Below are 20,567 nucleotides of genomic sequence, written 5' to 3' on the forward strand. Positions count from 1 at the left end.
ATATATTCTTTAAATTTTTGGCATTTGAGTACATACAATAAAATTAACATGTAAGACATAAAATTAGTTAATAATTAGTGTAATGTGCAACAAAATCTCTCATATCAAGGATTAAAACCAAGTAACAATGGACCAACCCTCAATAGAGGCTCTAAGGCATTAGGGATAAATTTTCTCGCAAACAAAACACACATTGAAGTAGAATTACCATTATACATACATTCTGATCCATACCTAATTTGATTCAAGAATTCATCCGTAATGTCGTTCCATCCGAATTTTCCTGGATGAGGGCCACCCCTCGACCAATCAACCCAAGTAATACTTCGATTCGAATTCAATTCAGGGTAAAGTATGTTCACTAATGTTGGAATATAGTGTTCATCCATGTAACAAGGTGGGTGACAAAAATTTTGAAAAATTGGATAATATTTGGTATCAGAAAGAATGCGCATAGCTAGGTCACGACGAACCTCAAACCATTGAGACCCTTTTCGCCAATTAGTGATGTTTATGTGTGGCCACATTTTGGGGTTGTATCGGCCTCGACCTGGCTTTCTTGGGTCATCAAATGAGTTCAGAAAACTGAGGTTTGAGTTAATGAGATAATCATAAGTGATTTTGAAGTTAAACAACGGAATGCAAGATTCAGAAAGTAGAATAAATCTTTGATTGGAGATGTCAAGGAGAGCATTTGCTAGGAGACGCCTTTCGGCATCTGTCATTGTTGCAGTTCCCCAATAAACTGGCTGAAAGGAGAAAAAAATAATGAGAACTTTAGGATAAAATCTTGTAATATGTATGATAATCCTTTAAAAAATAACAATAATACGGCATTACAAAAATAAGAAAATTTTAATTAACATATTATTATTTCAAAAAATATTATAAATATATTTAAAAATTTAAAATACACTATATATATCTTTATTGTATCATCATTTTGTTTTTAAATATATATTGATTTGTATTGATAATATATATTGTATCATAAGATATATATCATATAATATATTTAATATATCGTACTAATTCAATATACCTTATAATATATATTATTTTCTATATATATTATATTGTACGTAAAAGACTTATAGGATCTCCTAAAATACATCCCGAGTCACAAACAAGGATTTTGTTTTACCGAAAGTTTAGAAAAGTAGATGAATATTAAACCCATAATTAGGTTAAAATATTATGGAGTGAAAGAAAGAAAACCTGGCTGGGAATTCGTCTTCCATAGAAGACAGAATTTGCAGGCAAATCTTCAACAAAAGATGGATGCGAGTGAACATAAATGGAGTAAAAACCTTCATGGCCTTCAAAGTACTTTTCCCACAACGGAGACAATGGAAGAGGCCCTCTGGTCAAGAACATGAAGGCAACTTTGGGAAAAAACTCATAAGAAGAGTTTTGAATTATTCTCTCCATTGATAAAGCTCTCTTAAACAACTCATCATCGCTCATATTGTGCGCGATGAATATTTTCTCTTTGTGCAAAAACGACGAGTCTGAAGTACTAAGGTTAGACAATTTTGGTGCAGCGGCAAGAGGAAAGAGAAATCTAGGTTGAATGGTGAAAGAGAAGTTCAAGAAATATAAACTGATGATGACACCAAGAGATAAACCGATGACAAAGAACATAAAACGAATGAAATGGGCAAGCTGCAAATGGGATTTCACAAACTTTGAAACGGGTTCGAATAAATTTGGCTCAGTGCCCATTTTTGACATTACTGGAGATAAGACAGAGATGGAAGGAGAAAGAATGGGCAACTATGAAGCCATAGCTAGTTGATAACATTTGAAATACGTAAGCCAGAAGCATGTATTATATGACCCTTAGGTGTAAAACTACTTCCAAAGGACGCATTGAAGTAGACTTATACCTTCTAAAGATGATTATTAAGGATTTAAATTTACAGTCAGTCAGACAGTCAATGGTTTTATCTCATTAAATAATATTGTGGGCTTGAAGAAATTATAGAGATGAGTACTGAGGAAACAATATTAAAGACAAAAGCATGAGGGACGAGGGAAGGAATATTTAGGCAGGTTCCCACAATTGCACTCTTGTTGCATGTGGTTTGGCTTCTAAACCGTAGGGAAATAATATTTAGGCAGGGCGTGGTCTGGCTTCTCAATTGTTTTTGAGTAAATAACAGGTTCCTACCTAAGGTTTGACCTAAAACTCTTTTTCACTTTTAGTTAGTGTAAATAAATTTTTCACCCAAAATCAAACTCAAGGGTAAAATAGTAATTTTATTATATATTGATTTTGAAAAAAATAATTTCTATCTAGCTCAAACATTTTAAATATGATAATTTAATCTTTAAATAAGTTTAAAAAAATCACAAATTAATCTCTGAAATTTTTTCAAACCTTTATATATTTTAAAACTATTATATGATTCTAATAGTTATAATATAAAATTTACACGGCGATCTGTTTTATTATGTTTAATTATTTGGAAGCGTAACTAACATTTCTAAAACTATTGGGGTATAGTGATATTTTAAAAATTTATATAAGGCCTCCAAACTTTTTTTAGTTTCCAATCACCTCTGAAAATTTATAAAAAAACTCCAATATTTAAAAAAATTATAATCTATCTAATGATATACAATTTTACAAAGACATTACTGTCTATAATAAGAAAGAAAAAAAATAAGTGTCAAAGAAAATGAAAATAAGAAAATTTTTATATTATTTGGATATATAGAATTTTTTTTTTTAATTTTGTTATTTTAGGGTTATACAATAATTTTCAAAAAAAAAAAGTTAAGATAAAATGGTAATTCCATTTCCTGATATTATTGTTTCATTATAAAAGTTTAATATTTGATAGGAAAGGGTCGATTATGCTTTATTTTGGGTGGGAAAGTGTTACTTATGCCATTAGGGTCCAAAAGGGTTTTAAGGCCAAACCTTTAATGGGAAACAGTGGTTTACGCATTGTTGTTTTGCCCTCAATTTAATAAGCCCTAATTGATCGGTCAAAATCAATTGAAGCATGCATTGGGTTTTACAGGAAATATTAAATCGTTACTTAATTATTTGGTTCATCCTTTAAGCAAAGCAAAGCCAGCTGCATTTTGGTCCAAGGTTAGAATTAGAATTGAAGCTAAACCAGCTATTTTTGTTGAAAACTTGTGTTTTTACATCTATATAAACATTGCTCATCAATATACTGACAAAATAATGAGAGATTTCCTTTGATGGGTAGTGAATTTGGATGATTCTGGGAGTCTCCACATTGTATAATTAATAAGACTCATTGATGCATCATCTAATGAAGACTTGTTGATTAAAGATTGTATTTCTTTTCCTGCGGATAACCTGAAAATTATTGAGTACAAGAATTTTTTTAATACTCAATTGAGTATTCAGATAATATATTATAACGTAATTAAGTGTTATTTTATTTTAATTCAAAATTATTTAATTACATAATGATATATTATTTAAATATAAAACTGAGTATTCAAATTTTTGATATATGTAGTTTTATTATATGAGAAATTGAATCTAAATTAAGAGAATGGGGAAGATGTGGGCAACAAATAAGGCGAGTTGATTGAATTTGTACTTAAATTAATAATGGTCATCATATAAACCTTAATGCTTGACCTAAACTAAAAAATTAACCATTGATAATCTTAAAATTTATAAGTCAACCATTAAAAATAAATAAGAAAAAAGAATTGCAGATAGCCACTAGCCATTAATTTTTTTGTTATGAGTTGTAATTTATGGTTGAAGAATGTGGTGGTCAAATTACACTTTGAGTTCATATCAAGCATTTATGTATGATTCGAGTTAATTAATTAAGATTTAGGATAAAAATATTTGGTCAAGTAAGCAACTTGTTGATGATAATCATGGAAAATAATACTGGAAAAAGATGGGCTGAGGCAAAACTGAAAAACTGAGCTGAAAATTCCACGTTTATTATTGGATATATTTTCCACTCCTTGTTTAGCCGGGATGTTTTCATTATTTTTATCGTTGTAAGACTGCCAAGCAACAAATATCTCAGTTGTATAATATATCACTCAGCTCCAGTGACCTTTCAGTAGTGCTTCATGTCTAGAATTTCATACAGAAACATCACATAACTGAACGCAGTTACATTTGACCATAACGCAGAACCAAGCAAAATGATGCTCAACAAGCAAGTCGGCCATACCAAGTCCGAACAGAATACAGGAAAACTCTACAGATGAAAAACACTACTAATCCTAGGATCAGGACTCAGTATCATGGAGCCGCCGCAAGATTATTACCATGTGCAACATCTAGGATGATCAGAATCAAATTGCTGGATTAAGAGCAAGCTCTATCTCCTCCAAAGATCGTCCCTTTGTTTCTACAACATTGCCAGCTATGTACATGACAGCGAGAAGACAGACTGTTGAAAAACCTAAGTAGACAGAGCTGATACCGAACTTGTTCACAACACTTAAGAAATACAGGCCAATGACGAAGTTGGAGATCTGTCACCATAGAAAACCAGGCGTAAGATAATACATGGAAGACTATCATATAAAATTAATACAGCCTAATGATGGTTAAGCAATTTGACAAGACACTGACATGTTCTTCCAGGAGATATGGAATATATGATTCTACAAATCAATATATGTATATGCATGTAAGTTTGACAATACAAAGCCATTATGCCAGAAATGAAGGTGCTTTTTGTAACTGGCATCTGCCAATTTCAAGTCAACTGACTATCTGATAAAAATCAGTTTTCCCTTATATTGAGCATTGGTTGATTAAAGTCATCAGTGACAGGGAAAATAGAATCCTTCAAAACAAGAAGTAGAACATTTTCAATAGCCTAAAACCACAAACTTGAGTCCCTCAGCTAATGACTTACCCAGTGCATGCCCATTGACAAAGCAACTGCTTTAGCTCTGATTCTTGAGGCAAAGATCTCTGGCAGGAGAAGAGCAGGCACAGGACCAGCACCAAGTGAAAAGGACAAGACATAGCTGCATTAATGAAATGAAAGTCATCATTAGATTTCATGGGTAACATTAACAGGAGGAAATGGAAGTGAGCATACCAAGAAGGTTCAGTTCTAAAGGTTATACAGCACCTGAAAATTGATAATAAAGGCAGTGTAAACTTACAGGACAGTCCCAACAACAGCAAGAATGCCAGAATACGGTGCCAGGACTTTCCATGAGAAAGACAAGGAAAGCAGCAACATTGAAGCGGCCTATGAGAGCAGAGGGAGAGAACACAAAAAGAAATTTTATGAGTTAATGAATAAAAAATATATATAAACTAAACGGGCATAGAATTTTTGCAATGAAAGAGCATCCAAAACTGATGAATGCCATATTTTCTCTAATATTATTACATTTCCCACCATGCAAACTAAAAGAACGAAAACAAAAAAAACTTTACAGTCTCGTTAAATGTTAGCCATAGTGCCCACTCAAAAAAATAAATTATTATGACAACTCACTTTATCATCCTTGACTAACTAAATCTTAAATTCCAATTCAAGCACGAAGAGTAGTCATAGCTGAGTTGGAATAGTTTGCAAAAATGATCCCTTTTCCAGAATCTGTGAAACACATGAGGTGATATTGGTATGCATTTGGGAAAGAAAGAATTCATAACTCATAACATGTTTTCCATGCAAGTAAAAGTACTAAAACACTCTGACAAACATTTGAGACAATCATACAGCACTACTCATAAAGAAAGAAATGGACAGAATAACAGAAACCTGATTTCCCCAACAAGCACACAATAAGCATGCACAATTTTAAGAAACCAATAAACCGGACATAACAAGAAATCTGTCATAGTTGAAACTGAACTCATATCATGGAAACCTAATGTGCATGTTTAATTGCCAATATACATTTTGGAAGTCATACAAGCAAGTTCTAAAAATTAAAACCTCTTTAGAACAACCTCAGATCAAAATTGCTAAGCATTTTCTAAAGTGAGAGTGCCCATATAAAATCAGATTTGATCTGCAACCGATAAGGATTCATAAGAATCATATTTTATTACATTCAACATGACATAATCTACATGAAGATGGCAAACTTGGACCTTGATGAACAAATAACCCCTAGTGACTCAGAAACCAAGCACAGGAGAAAGTACATTAAAAAAAATGTGCTATATTGTTGTTTATAGTATGAATTATCAGGACTTTCACATTATGTCTTGCATAAGCCCTAAGGTGAATAAAGAGCTAGGTAGTAAAAAACTCTAACCATTCCACTAAAGCTGGTCAACAGAAGGCTTTTCCTTCCCTGTCTGTCCATCAAAGAGGATGCAATAGCAGTTCCTGCAAGAGCACATGTGACCATACTTAAAAGTGTGAAAAAATTTTGAAAATGGAAAAATAACTATAACAAATCACTAACCAAAGACATTTGCTGCCCCAACAAGAGCACTAGCTGCAACATCAGATGCAATTCCAGCACTACGGAACACGGAAGTAGAATAATATACCACAGCATTAATCCCAGCCAATTGTTGGAACAAGAAAAGTGATGCACCAACACTCACAACTGCAACAAGGCATATGTTAGGGAATGGAAGAAAACTTTTGTCATGTTATGTCAGAAAGTGGCGGTCACCAGTCACCACAAACATTAAAAAATACAAATTTGTAAAGGCATCAAGGCATAGAAATTATACTATTACTGGTTCGAACATGTTTTTAGTCATATCTGACTAAAGCACTATTCTCTTTGAGGTTATCTCATTTGTACAAATAAGAGCTCCATCATTTCAGTCAACATCCATGAATAACCTAACTGCTATTGATTTATGAGGTCAGTTGGTTACTAAAACTTGACATCACAGTTCACAGAATCCATACTTGATGTGAAAGGTCCACTGGTTATAAATGTCAAGGATGCAATAGTAACATTATGAGGTACATCCAAGAGAATGGAATGTTAGGATAGACTTTATTCCTTCAAACAGATCAAGATTTCAAAGGAGACCTGATGACATGAAACAATCAAGATATAATCATCTAATTAGACATCAAATGATGGAGCTTGCAGCTGGGTACAAACGCAGAGTCTATAAAGATCTACATTTGATACCTAAAATCAAACACAACAAGCTCTGTTCCATGAGTTTTAGGCTTACCTTTCCAGTAGCGGCTGCTAAATAAATCAAACCATCCTGCCTCTGGCTCTGCAGAACCTTGACCTGCTGTTGTTAGATCACGCATAACTTCACCAACCCTTTCTTTCCCATATAGCGTCTTTATAGCTTTTTCAGCATCAGAAATTTTTCCTTGCTGGAAAAAAAAAAGAGAGAGAGAGAGAGAGAGACTTCAGCTCATGAATATTTAAAGCTGAAGACAATATACATGGACAATGTAAATACGGTATTATTCTGTTAGACTGAATAATCTGGAAATAAAACCTGAAAAAGCCACCGGGGACTTTCAGGAGAAAATCCCATTCCTAGTGCCAATAAAATAGATGGTACAGCTGCAATGCCAAACATTGTCCTCCACCTAAAATTTCATACATAAAGAGAAACATTACAAGGCAAAAATAGAGCCCAAAATAATCACTGTTAAATAGGAACACAGGAAAAGGTAGAAGAAAATAATCAAATTAAATGACTAACTAATGAACTTCAAAACAAAATATATCTGGTCAATATAAACATCAAATTCTAAATAGAAAATTTGAACAGCTAAAAAATTATAAATTGTGCAAAACTTCTCCGAAAATCTAATGAGCCACAAGAATCTTTGAAGAAAAAACCGAATCTGACGTTTTTCTAGAATTTCAAATATTTTTCTAATTAATAAAGATTGTAACTAAAGATGGCTGAATTTTTTCCCTCAACAACATTCGCATGAGAAAACTGATATAAAATTTTGTACACACTCAGATGTATTTGTTAAAAAAATGACAATACACATCTAGAAATATCTAGTAAACCATTTATGCCCAAGTTCAAAAAATTTCCATCCAAATGACCACTCAAAGAGGTGATACTTTTAAAGTACCTTATTGCACTGTACCATCTGATTTACAAGTTGGTAAAAGGAATCTTTGCTGCACAATAGTTAATTATGCTTAAAAAACAAATGCAACAGGCTTACCGGCCTTTAAATTCAGTTGTCCTATCATGAGGAAAAATCATGCTGAAAATCTCTAATAAGTAAGTCAAATTCTACGGGGCCCCTCACAAAAATATTAGATTGATAATAATCCTAAGAAGCAGATTTAAACAAACAGTTGTTTTACTGGTGCACCAATTATGCATAGCATGTAAGGCAAGATTTTTCAGAGATCACATGTTGACTTTGAGACAATTTAAAATGAAAATGTATTTGAAATGTTAGCAAATGGTAAAACCTCCAATTCCCAAAAGTCTCAATAGGCATTAGACTCTTATCCAGGAGATGAATTGATGGTCTCACACTGTATAATAAAGTTTCATTTCACTAAAACACTATCATGATTTGTTTCACCTGATAATTTAGCAAATAAAAAAAAAAAAAAAAGGTGAAACATCAAAAACCTCCCCTGAATTTATAATTAAAAAAGGTAGGCACATTTGGTTCCCAAAATCATCATAAACCTCAATCACAAGGAAGTCTTCTAACAAGTTCCCAAGGGATGATTTTGACTACATGCAGCAGAGGTTTCTGAGGAATTCTGGAAATCAAGTACATTTCATGAATTTCATGAACCACTAAGAGTTCAGCCTGATTTTAACTTCAAGAAGGTCAATAATGTTTGCCAAAGGCCACCAAAAAAAATGGAAGGATAATTACCATATTGGGTTTCCAGCTAAAGGTAATCCAGCCACCAATGCTACAAGAATCCCAATACATATAAAAAGTTGGTTTACTGATCCAAGGGCACCACGAATTTCAGTAGGTGAGATCTAAGAAGTAAAAAATACTGTTAGAATCCTGCTTCTAAAACAAGATACAAAACACACATACAAACATATACATATACTACCTCAGATATGTAAAGTGGTACAATGGCTGACGAGATGCCTATCCCAACGCCAGCAAGCAAGCGACCAATTATCATAGTCTGCACACTCTGGGCTGTAGCACTGAAAACGTTCAAGGTAATTTGAAGTTTCAGTTTTCAGAAAATATACGTAGGGGCTCACAAAACTAAGACACCATGCAAATGAATCAAAAGTACACACCATAGAAATGCTCCAACCACAAGAGGGATTGCATCTAATTGAAAAGTCCTTGTTCTGCCAAACTTGTCAGCCAATGCTCCTCCAGTGAAAGAGCCAACAGTGGCACCAGCAAGTAGTGTGCTGACAATCCATCCTACTCAAATTGATATAAGGTAGCTAATTATTAAGTAGTAAAACTGAGAAAAAAAAATTTACAATAGACATATGCAGGATTTACAAGCTTATTTGTATCAAGTTTAAAGTAAAAGTTGATTATAGTTTCAAACTACATTGTATTTTCTTTTTTTAATTCTCATTTTTGTTGGACAAATTTACTTCTATTAAAATTTTTAGTTAAGCATTTTTCTGCACTTGCCTTGTAAGACAGTGTTCTCAGCAATCCCAAGATCCTTGGCAAGGTATTCAAGAGCACCATTTACAACCCTGAAGCAAGAAAAAAATATTTATGAACCACTTGCACATTAACAAGTTCAACGATATACTACAATAACTACGAATACTTGCCTTAAAATTCTACAACTAACTTTCAAAATGTAACCACAACAGATCATAGAGCCATACTGAATAAAAGGTATGGTAAGAATATCAAAGAAGTTACTGAATCATACTTCCAGAACAACAGAAGAAGTGAATATTATTTCTAAGTTAATCAAAGTCATACCCCAGATGGTAACCAAATAAAATAGCTCCCAGACAAGCAACCCCAACAAAAGGCAAGACCACTCCAGAAGATTTCTCCTGAAGCTTGTTAGGAGTAACATCTTCAATGTCTCCATCTGTAGTCCATTTTCATAGGCTACTCATCAAATATAGAAATGAAATAAATTAAATAGAAGTACTATCTTCACAGTAAGCATAATTTTCAATCATTTCAAGTACTACATCCACATATATCCCACATCACATGCATACAATGTTGATATATCCAAATAGAAAATTGTGTAAGCATTGTGTGGCCGTTGCATTAAAGCGTTTATGTTGATAACTAGGACCACAAATTTGTTACTTAGGAATTACAAGTAATGAATCTAACACATAGTTATCAAAAGTTTAAAATCTAACATAAGTCTAAGTCCTACCAATAACAAAATCATCATGTTCGCAAGCTGGATGATAATTTCTTCTTGAAAAATAAAAATAACCTGTGTAGAATTTAAAGACAAAATGCATCTTTTGTCTTAGGTCATCGGCTCACAACTACTTACCGCTAGACAAATTCCTCCTCATGAATGGACAAGGCATACAAAACTCGACGACATCAATAGACAAAAGAACTTACACAACCAGCTGAAACTTATCATATAAAATGCAAATAACCAAAGAACACCAAATCAACCATCACCAATTTCAAATGAAAAAAAAAAAAAACACACCGTGTCAACCAATTCCGAACAGGAACTCAAAATTTCAGCAAAGCAAAACGGAGAATCTATCAATAGCACGAAACGATTGATAATTAAACGAACCAGTGGCTTGTGTTCTAACTGATCGTCGTGACTTCGTCGTTGACCTGAACAGACTTTCGACAGCAAATCTCGCACGCGTGAGCTCAGCTCCCATAGTAGCAGCGTCGAGACGCAATCCACAGCAAGAGGTCCTACTTCTCATGCAAATACTACTATCATTCAGGGCTAAGTTTCTTCTCCCCTTAAAGTCACCAAAACAATCAGAAACTCTCCTCCGGTTAAAAGCCTCAAAAGCGACACTCGGTTTGCCTGCGTACGTGGACGCTTGCATTGCCGTCTGATCCAAGAAAATCGAAATTACATACCATAGAGGTCAAAATCAGTCCAAAAAACGAGAAAAACAAAATAATTACCAATAGTAAGCATTAACCAAAAAAGAAAATAATAGTAGAAAATACGCCACCGTTTGGTCTCTGATTCAGACTAAAACCAAAGAAAGCGCGATCAGAAATGAGAGACGGTTGTGTATTTGAAAGTAAGAGAGGAGAGCTTGGGAAGTTCCGTTGGGAGAGTGAAGAGAGAGTGTAACGAAAACAAAGTTGGCGTCTTTTATTGTGTGTATTTTTGGAATCAAATGAATTTATTTTTCAGTTTGGATAGTTAAAAGGAAAATGGAAAAAAAAATGAAATGATTTATGGGACAATGACGTGGGATTTTGGATTAGATTTTGCGATGTCGTTTTGATTGTAGATAATAAATTGCTGTGCGTTTTAGTGTGATGCATGTGAAATGTTCCGCATTCGGTATGGCCCGTGTTATTACCATGAGCTATATCGTGTCCAAACCCATTAAAAAAAGTGCATTTTGTGAGCCGTGTTAGCTTATGAAAGCTGAAAAGGCAAGATTTGGGATACAACCTAAATCCTCGGAGTCATGCCTCCATAGCCTTTTAGTAAGTTGATTTGTATGCTTTTCATATATGTTTTTTATATTATATCATTTTAATTTTTTTAGTAGGTTGTACTAAGTTCTAAAGTTTTCGATACAATTTATATAATTTAACAAACATAACACAACTTACAAAATTATAACCCTAGTTAACCTAATCTCTTAGACATGTTTATTTAGAGGAATTTTGCTTCCTTTTTTTTTTTCAAAGAAAGGTATTAAAAATTAGAATTTTCAAACACATCATAATTTGCTTTTTATTTTGGGTTTAGTTTTGATAAAATTTTGCTTTAAAACCATTTAATTCCCGAATTTTTTTAAACCATAATGCTCAACTCTGAAAGCCTTTGGGCTAACTTGTATTTTGAACTGTGATTCAGAAATGACTAAATTCTAAAACGAGCACGAGAGTAAAGACCCATTGGCGAGACATGGGGTCTTCATTTTCCAAGAGGACAACCATTTTGAGCTTAAAAGGGACTCGACGTGGAGACTCCCCACTTTCTTTTTCATTTGAAATCCAATCAGTCCAAAATGATTTGCCGATGAATGTTACATATGGTCAGTATTGTCAAGAAAAGTAGGTGAAAACACAACTCAATATGTGGAGAATGTTTGCAGCTAGTTTAAGAGCAAGGCAATTTTACATGTACAATTTTTTCTTTTATATAATTGAATAAATAGTTCATATCTATCTTGTAATTAAATTTTATTTTACTTATAATTTAAAATCATTAAATCTCATGGTAATACTATCATTATATCATACATATAATTGTATTAGTCAAAGAATACCTAATGGGTTTCAATCTTATACTCTTATTTGAACATTTGTGAACCTTTACTAGTCAAGTTATTTTTGGGACAACTTTTTTTATATAGTTGTTAGCTTCCATGGGCTGCAACTACTGGTCATGGGTTTAGCGCTTTCACAGTAGGCCTATCGCTGTAGACTATTGTTGGACTTGGGCCTTTTTTATTCATACCATGTACGCCCAAATTCATATTTTTTCTTACTACGTTAGTAAATATGCATGTAGTCGTGAGTTTGATTTTACCGAGTTTAGTTTAGATCAAATTTATAATATATAGTTTTGAGTTTGAGTTCGTTAAAATAGGTACATAATTTGTTAGTCAATTGATGGAGTAAACAGTATCTCATAAAATAAAGGATATTAATTAGTAAACTAATATTAATCTGAATTATTGAATTAAAATTTCAGTTCATGTTTGGTTCGTTCAAACTGAATGATAGATTCAATCCAAGGGGATTCACTTTGCATGTGCCAAGAGAGCAAATATAGAAAAGAAAAAGTATTAGATAGACTAATACAAACATGGTAGGTATTTGATTCATCAAATGATAAAACCTTAAAAAGAAGAAAGTGAATCCAATGTTGAACTCCATTAGAATTTACAACTTTCTTGTACTAAATCTCTTCTAAACTTATAAAACTGAACTTGCTTAGTCCAAACTCAAAAGATCTAGCTGGCGCATTCATGCTTACCATTTTCAAGACAAACTGCATCTAATTAATTCTTGAAAGTCGACAAAGACCTCCAAGTTTCTATCGTATTAGTTCATCTAAGCTTCCCTCCTCAAGTAATCCATCAACCTTTTTACCTTTTGCCCTCTTTGCCTTCATTCTTTAGCCGTCCAACTGTTTCATCTTTCTCAGTTTGTTCAGCAATATTCCCATAAATTATTTTGTACGTTCATCCGTTCGTCTTAAGTCTCCAAACTACTTATAATTCACACATCTTCCTGCGCTTCTAGATGTTGACAAACTCCGTACAAATCTAACCTTCCTGCAAACAGCATATCTGATATGTACACTTATGTCCTTCAGTTTCTTCGAGCTATAAACTTGTAATTTATTCATTTAGCTGTGACTTTTTCTCATGTTTAGGTAGTCTTTTATGCTTTGAAATCTTATACCTACCGTCCTTAAGAAGTCATATTTCTTCTTAGTTTTTGGATTGCACCAATAAAAGACATTATTTATATTTATTTGCTTTCTGATAGTATAAAGCAACTAACAACTTGAAGGCATCTAGGTTTTAATATTATACAAGGAAAGAAACAAAAGATGAGAATCTTCAGCGTTTTCAGGTCATTGTTACACAGTGACGACGAAATCATAGTTCAAAGAAAAAGTTATATGTGAATGAGTGGCCCATGTTCGGTGATTCAGGTAATATTTCAATGTCTGCACACCTGCATTACTTGAATCAATCACAAAATTCAAAAGCGTGAACAGAGACTGCCCAGGAAGTCATGATTCTATTATTATTATTATTATTATTATTATATTGGTTGAGACTTCCTTTCATGAGGAAAATGACTTTGTCAAGTAATAGTTGCAGACAGATGAATTAATTATTCCATCCCCCACTTATAATCATCCTTTTTTATAAGATGCATGTGTTCATTTTTGTCAAGAATATGGTTTGTCTTTGTTTGAAAAAAAAATGTATTACAAGAAAATTCAACATTATCGTTTCCAAACTAAGTCGGCAAGATTCATTACATGTTGAACTTATTATTCTTAGGTAATCTTGGTTTGTCTGGTTATATAAAATGGTATATTCAAATCGAATTAAATTCGAATAAAGGTCAATTCAAATTAATTTGATTCAAATATAAAATAAATCGACTCAAGATTGAATTTGATTTATTCAAATCATTAAAAAAAAGTTAATATTATCAAAAAAGAAGAAGAATTGCCGACAATCCAGTTTTTTGATACGACAAGGAAACTCAAGTCAAACCAAACTCGGGCAACCTTGATTGTGTGGTTCTTTGACCTCTTTCTGCAAGAGCATCATTCATGATTCAAACCCTATAAAAAACTACGAATGAATTAGATTGAACAACAACATAAGACAGCAGTTCAAAAATATAGAGAAATGAAAGGACTCAAGTCAGAAGCTAGGTAGGCGGCTTGATTACTATTATTAGCTTAAATTACTTTTACTTGAAATTAATGGTAGTTAGTAAGATTCGTGAAGATTTTCTCTTTATAAACAAAAGCCAGATCTTAACGTCAATCACGCCAACATGTTACCATTAATGTATGCATCCATTTTAGTCTTAATCTACCAGTAATTGTCATGGTGGCCCCCTTTACAAGTATTAATTCAAATTAAAACATGCATTCATCTTTCATAAGTTCCTCATGTTAGGTTTCATTTTTCTGAACTAACCCCGTTTGTCTCATTATCTTTGAGTTCAAGCATCAACACTTTCTAATCTATTGTTCAAATCCACAATTAAACTTTCGTATGATTCAAAACATATTAAAAATATGATTTATCAAATTATACCAATTTGAAACCAAAAATTTTAGTTTGAGCTCAAACTCATTTGAGTTGGCAATGATATTACTAGAGAAGTTATTGAAAATTATTGGAGAAGGAGAAGAAATATCACTTGAGATGAAGAAAAACAAAAATTGTCAAAAAAAAATCATAGAATTAGGAGAAAAGTCTTCAAAAGAAGATGAATCTATCAATAATTTTTCAACAACTTGCTCAATTTGAAATAAAACTACTTCTGCTCGCGTTTAAATCATTCAAACCAAACATCAAACCGGGTCATCTGAATTCCACCCTGTTAAATTCAAGTTTGGTAACAAGGTTCTCCCTTTCATAGTCATTAAAACTCATTGAATAATATTTGTCATACCAGCACACATGAATAGAGTTCAAAGTCAAACCCACATATCATGGGAGTAAAGCACGGGTTTGATATAATTAAAGAAATATTATGTAATAAGAAACCTTTTCCATAAATTTAAATTTACGTATTTTAGGGTTTCCAATGGGAAGAAGATGATCTCAACTAACTTGTTCGTTTGTGCCTAGATCTCCATCTACAAGTTTATATATAAGCCACTACGCTGTATTAGAAAGTCCTTAATTTGGATTTTCTGTGATTCTTCTTTGCTTTCTTTTCTCAACCAACTCTTCTTTCCTGTAAATTAATCAAAACCCTCCTCCACTCTCTATATATACACATATATTCTCACTGATTTCTCTTGAATTTCTGTAACTCTCCTTTCTCTATCTCTAAAATGGCCGACATAGATCATTACCAAACAAAACCAAATAACCCATCTGGTTTAAAGCTCTTCGGTTTCAATCTTTCATCAGAAAAAGATCGTAACATTAACAACAAAACTCATCAGAATGACTATCAGGCTCTTGATGAAATCAGCAACTTTTCTAATTTTCAACAAAACGATGGCAATCATTCAATGACTCGTAAATACGAGTGTCAATATTGTTGCCGTGAATTTGCAAATTCTCAGGCCCTCGGTGGCCACCAAAACGCGCACAAGAAAGAGAGGCAGCTCTTGAAGCGCGCACAATTGCAAGCCACTCGGAATTTTGTAATGTCTTCAGTACATTTTCAAGATCCCATGTTATTAAGGCCCTACACGTCGCTCCCCCGCCTCTTTGCCCCGGCTCCGGTGGCGGCTTCTCCTCCGTCGCCTCAGTATCATCCCTCGTCGTTTTACATGTTGCAAGGGAACAACACTGTGGTATCGCCACCGCTTATGTCTCATCAGTATGGTAGTGCTTATAGTAATGTTTGTAATAAGACAAACTCTGGCCTGGGAAGGCGGGTCGTCGGGGAGGATGCGAAAGTGTTGACGGCGGATTCTCACGTCCCGGCGGTTAGTAATAGATTGTTGCCGGAGAACGGTCGGTCTAGAGCGTTGGATTTGCATCTGAGCCTTGGGCCGGCCGTCCCTTAAATTTAATCACAGGTCAAATGGAGTGTTCATGAATGTAAAACCTTTGCAATTTCTAACTTCTTTTCAATTGTGATAATCCCATTCAATTAGAAATTCAGAATGGTATGATGTTAATATTCAATTAAGATCCATTCAGAACAAGTTTAGTTTTTGTCCATCTAATTTTCGACATATCATATCCACCTAAAGTGTATATTATTATAATATACATTATACATATAAAGTGCATAATTGTAATTACATTGAATGAAGATATAAAAAGTCTAATTCAAATTTGTTCGAATTGATGATAAAGTCATTAGAGAAATGGTGAGATTATAAAACGGGTTATTAAAAATAAAAAAGATAAAAATTGTTAAATAAAAAGTCAAAAAAAAAAAATCATCAAATTGAAAGATATCATTGAAAATAAAACTATCAATGATTCATTAGATTCAAACTGATTTGACCTAATTCAAGTTGTCTAATTCAAATTTGTTCGAATTAATAATAAAATCATTAGAGAAATGGTGAAATTATAAAACGGGTTATTAAAAATAAAAAAAATAAAAATTATTAGATAAAAAGTAAGAAAAAAAGTCATTAAATTGAAAGATATCATTGAAAATAAAACTATTAATGATTCGTTAGATTCAAACTGATTTAACCTAATTCAAGTTAAAGCTTTTTTAACTTGATTTTAACTCATTTAAACCGAACATCAAACCAGTTAAATTTAGATTTTACCTCAAGTAATAGTAATAGTGAAAAAATTAATACAAACATGATCATTTAACCTTTATTAAAATGTTATGCTGGTGATTATGATAATATTATTCTTCAGTTTTACAAAAATCCCAGAACACTCAAACTGAGCTCTGCAACATTTCGACGTACAATCAAAGTGGAGTTCTTTTAACGTGCAAAGAGAAAGTCAGTTCTTCTGTTTTTATTTTTTGTTTGTTGAGTTACTGAGTTCATGATGTGGGTTTCTTTCTTATTTCTCATTTACCGTAAAATTTGAACTATTGTATATCAGCTTCGTGCCATATCATAATTGGGTTCAATGATAAATGATTTCTATTTTAAGTATTAAGATGGCATGAAAGTTTTTTTTTTTTTTTTTCCTTTTCAATTTACATGTTGTGTTATCAAGGTTTTTGGTTCTCAATTCAAATGTGCTATAATTTGTTAGTTAAGGCCTTGCAGCTTCAACCAAGTAATATAAGCTTGTTATTATTACTATTAAAGGTTCAATTCAATGAATTCATAAGTTTACTGCACGCCTTATTTACTATGAAGTTGTTGGAATGAAAAAAACTTATTTTCATTCCATTTTAATTAGGGTCTCAGCCAGTAGTTATATTGGAGAAGTTTGATGAAATTTATGTATCTGTTTCTATACTGCTTATATAACTTTCCTGTTAATAGGGCGTGTTCTTTCTGTAAACAGGTCAATGTTGTATGCAGTCTCTTCCCCTAACACTTGCATTTTCGGTCCAAGAAGTCCTTAGTTTCCTCAAAAGCATTTAGTTTCAACAAGGCTTTGTGTGCGTGCTTTGCTGCTAGATGATAATGGTAGTATTACACACCTTGGTTGATTGTGGGTTTGGGTACCCTGGCAATAAGTATCATGGAACTAGGCACAATGTAATTTGCAAAACAACTTTAATATTTTCTCTCTCTCTCTCTCTCTCTTTTTTTCACTTTTTCCTGTTGGTGATTATGTGAGGTACTCTGTATCAGGTTGGTCTTGAAATGATTTATCACATTGCTCACGCCCACGGAGTATCGATGAATACAATTCAATCAAAGGCTTTAATTGGAATAGGTTCACACTAGATTTCTTTTTTTTTGGGAACCTGCTCCATATATCTTTTGACTATACTTTTTGCTGCTATTATGATTCACTTGATGTTCAGTTGTTTATTAAGATTCTTTTTATGATCAGTTGTTTATTCAGATTCTTTTTATGATCAGTACAGGTTCCATTGGAGAAGTACCAATTTTGTTAGCAAAACCTCATTCATACATGAATTTCAGTGGGGAATCAGTGAGTTCTTGCCTTTGAATTCGAGCTTTCAAGTAAATTCCATGATCACAACATTGTTCTACTTGTGTAAAATAGCAATTTGAAAATGGACTCAGGACTTGGATATTTGATTTGACTCTGCATACTAGGTCTTCTATTTCTTTAAGAATTATTTTTAGAACATCTATATTTCATTTGTGGTTGGTACTGAGTCATCTTTATGATTGGGTTTGATCTGATTAGAGGTTATCTCTGCTTATATACCACATACTGCTAATTTCCTGGAAATCAATAAGACATTATACATTTTTGAGATTTTACACCTCTTAAGTGGCAGGTACGAAGCTGTTGAAGTATGTCTTGATGTTGGTTTGGCATAATGTTTATCCTCAGTTAGGTTTTCATGGTATATGTCTAAGTGATTCATATTTTTTACTCAAATTTCCCTGTGCTTTTCCTTCTCTGACTTCATTGGGCTTATTAGTGAATTTTTATGTCATGACCGACTTCTTGCCGCCTTATGATAGCCAGTTCTATTTGTAACTTCTCATTCTTTTTTCTTATATTGTCAGGTTGGGCCCCTTCCTGCACATTGTCAAGTGCCCTTACGTCATATCTTAGTGGTATGCATTATCAACCTCTAAGTTTTGTAAAAGAGATTAAATGGGTTTGCACGGTTAGTATATAGTGTTTGACTTGGTAGATTTACGATGACATGAGTCTGATGAATGGTGTTCTGCGACTTCAGCCAAAAGGAGGCCATGGCCATCACAACGGGTATGTAGGTTATTTTAATATCAGTTGGTGCACATGTTTTACAAACACTTATGTTTTGCCTGCTTTTCTTGAAGGAGCTGGCACCTTTTGTTCCTAAAGAAAATCTTCTCCTTCAAGAACTGCGTTTGGTTTTGACCCTCACAACCAGTGTAGCAATTGCATTTGTTTGGCTTGTTTGAATAAAAATCTTTTGAGAGTTCTGAAGCAAACAACATGTTTGGGAAAGCTACTTGATGATTTTTTTTCCTTCTTATGAAAAGATTAAAAACAAAAGAAAATCAAGCAACCTGCTGTATGGGATGGCTGGTATCCTGCATGACTGATACTGTGACAAAGATTGCTGTATGAAATTCTTGTTCATGGTCTAAGAGCTACCTGCTCAAGATGATGCTTTTCTCTTGTGTATAAATTTTGTAAATATTGGCAATTACTATCTCTTGTCTTACAGGATGAAAAGTGTAATGGGCCATTTGGATGGTTGTCGTGACTTTCCCAATTATGTATAGGTTGGTTCATTGGGTGCCGTCACTTTTACAGCCCTCCTTCCTAAAAACAACTGCTCCTTTCTTTTTTATTTCCTTTTCATCTGGTGATACTGAAGATTGTACTCCAGATTAACTTCAAAAATGTCCATGTTACAGGAATCGGAAATCCGCCTGGTAATATGGACATGAAAGCTTTTCTTCTACATAAATTCAGCTCCATGGAGCAGAAGCAGGTAAACAATTGCTCATGTCATCATTTGATATAGCAGCATAGTCAACCATGGCCGGTTAAATTTAAGTTAACACTCGAATCCTTGTCACTCGGCAACTCAGACAATGATGTCTGGTTGCTTTCTGGTGCATCCGCTGCAACCTTCCCAAATGAGCCATAAAGTTGCACAACACAATCACACGTTAAAAATAATCTTGATTGTCTCCCTGTGTTTGTTTTACTAGTTTCAGATCCTATAGGAATAAATCTTCTGGAGGTGTATATATGAAATTATTCACAGATTTGATTATCACAGAAATGCTGCATCTCAAAAGCACAACACAAATTTTCACATGTTGATGTATGTATTCTAAGCTTCGAAAATTTTCCATTGCTAACTTGAATTGTATGTGGGGATTTGAGTTTTGACAGATCGATGCGGCGTTAGAGCAAGGAGTTGAGGCAGTGAGATTGTTGGTCCTCAATGGATTCAGTAGCAATATCAGTGGATTTAATATGGGGCAGGAGTACAAGTATCACAAAGTATAACCATTGGAACCAAGAGTACAGAAGTATACATACACCCAAAACACGCTCCTACTTGTATGAACCATCCCACAAACCCATCATTATTTTCCAATCTAATCGGACGGTTGGTATAGAATCCAATGTGATTCAAACAAGTCTAAACCCCTTTTCATGATTTTTCAAAACGGACCCACCTCAATAAGAACGTTAAAATAAAAAGGCAGTAAAAAAGAAAAAAAAAAGAGGC

General features: G+C 33.4%; 3 protein-coding genes and 1 pseudogene across 4 annotated transcripts; 2 read left to right on the plus strand and 2 right to left on the minus strand.

The window, feature by feature from the left end:
• Positions 1-29: 29 nt before the first annotated feature.
• Positions 30-1,741, minus strand: LOC123226464 (glycosyltransferase BC10). The gene is made up of 2 exons (XM_044650986.1): positions 1,219-1,741; positions 30-749 (listed from the first exon to the last, which is right to left on the minus strand). The coding sequence occupies exons 1-2, from the start codon at positions 1,732-1,734 to the stop codon at positions 105-107; spliced, it is 1,161 nt and encodes a 386-aa protein (XP_044506921.1). The 5' UTR covers positions 1,735-1,741; the 3' UTR covers positions 30-104.
• Positions 1,742-4,023: 2,282 nt separating this feature from the next.
• LOC123226039 (plastidic glucose transporter 4-like) lies at positions 4,024-11,225 on the minus strand. 2 transcript variants are annotated; one of them, XM_044650492.1, is made up of 14 exons: positions 11,010-11,225; positions 10,657-10,933; positions 9,852-9,966; positions 9,546-9,613; positions 9,191-9,323; positions 8,992-9,091; positions 8,799-8,911; positions 7,427-7,520; positions 7,145-7,298; positions 6,406-6,552; positions 6,253-6,326; positions 5,143-5,231; positions 4,887-5,001; positions 4,024-4,497 (listed from the first exon to the last, which is right to left on the minus strand). In XM_044650492.1, the coding sequence occupies exons 2-14, from the start codon at positions 10,925-10,927 to the stop codon at positions 4,315-4,317; spliced, it is 1,656 nt and encodes a 551-aa protein (XP_044506427.1). In that variant the 5' UTR covers positions 10,928-10,933; positions 11,010-11,225; the 3' UTR covers positions 4,024-4,314. The 2 variants fall into 2 exon arrangements, with proteins under 2 accessions (XP_044506427.1, XP_044506426.1); XM_044650491.1 differs by having other exon boundaries at positions 11,060-11,224.
• Positions 11,226-15,375: 4,150 nt separating this feature from the next.
• LOC123226466 (zinc finger protein 6-like) lies at positions 15,376-16,427 on the plus strand. The gene has a single exon (XM_044650988.1). The coding sequence runs from the start codon at positions 15,622-15,624 to the stop codon at positions 16,306-16,308; it is 687 nt and encodes a 228-aa protein (XP_044506923.1). The 5' UTR covers positions 15,376-15,621; the 3' UTR covers positions 16,309-16,427.
• A 1,317-nt stretch (positions 16,428-17,744) lies between these two features.
• Positions 17,745-20,552, plus strand: LOC123226179 (annotated as a pseudogene).
• Positions 20,553-20,567: the final 15 nt, after the last annotated feature.

Source organism: Mangifera indica, chromosome 9 (assembly GCF_011075055.1).
Source record: "Mangifera indica cultivar Alphonso chromosome 9, CATAS_Mindica_2.1, whole genome shotgun sequence".
In the NCBI taxonomy this organism is placed as follows: Eukaryota; Viridiplantae; Streptophyta; class Magnoliopsida; order Sapindales; family Anacardiaceae; genus Mangifera; species Mangifera indica.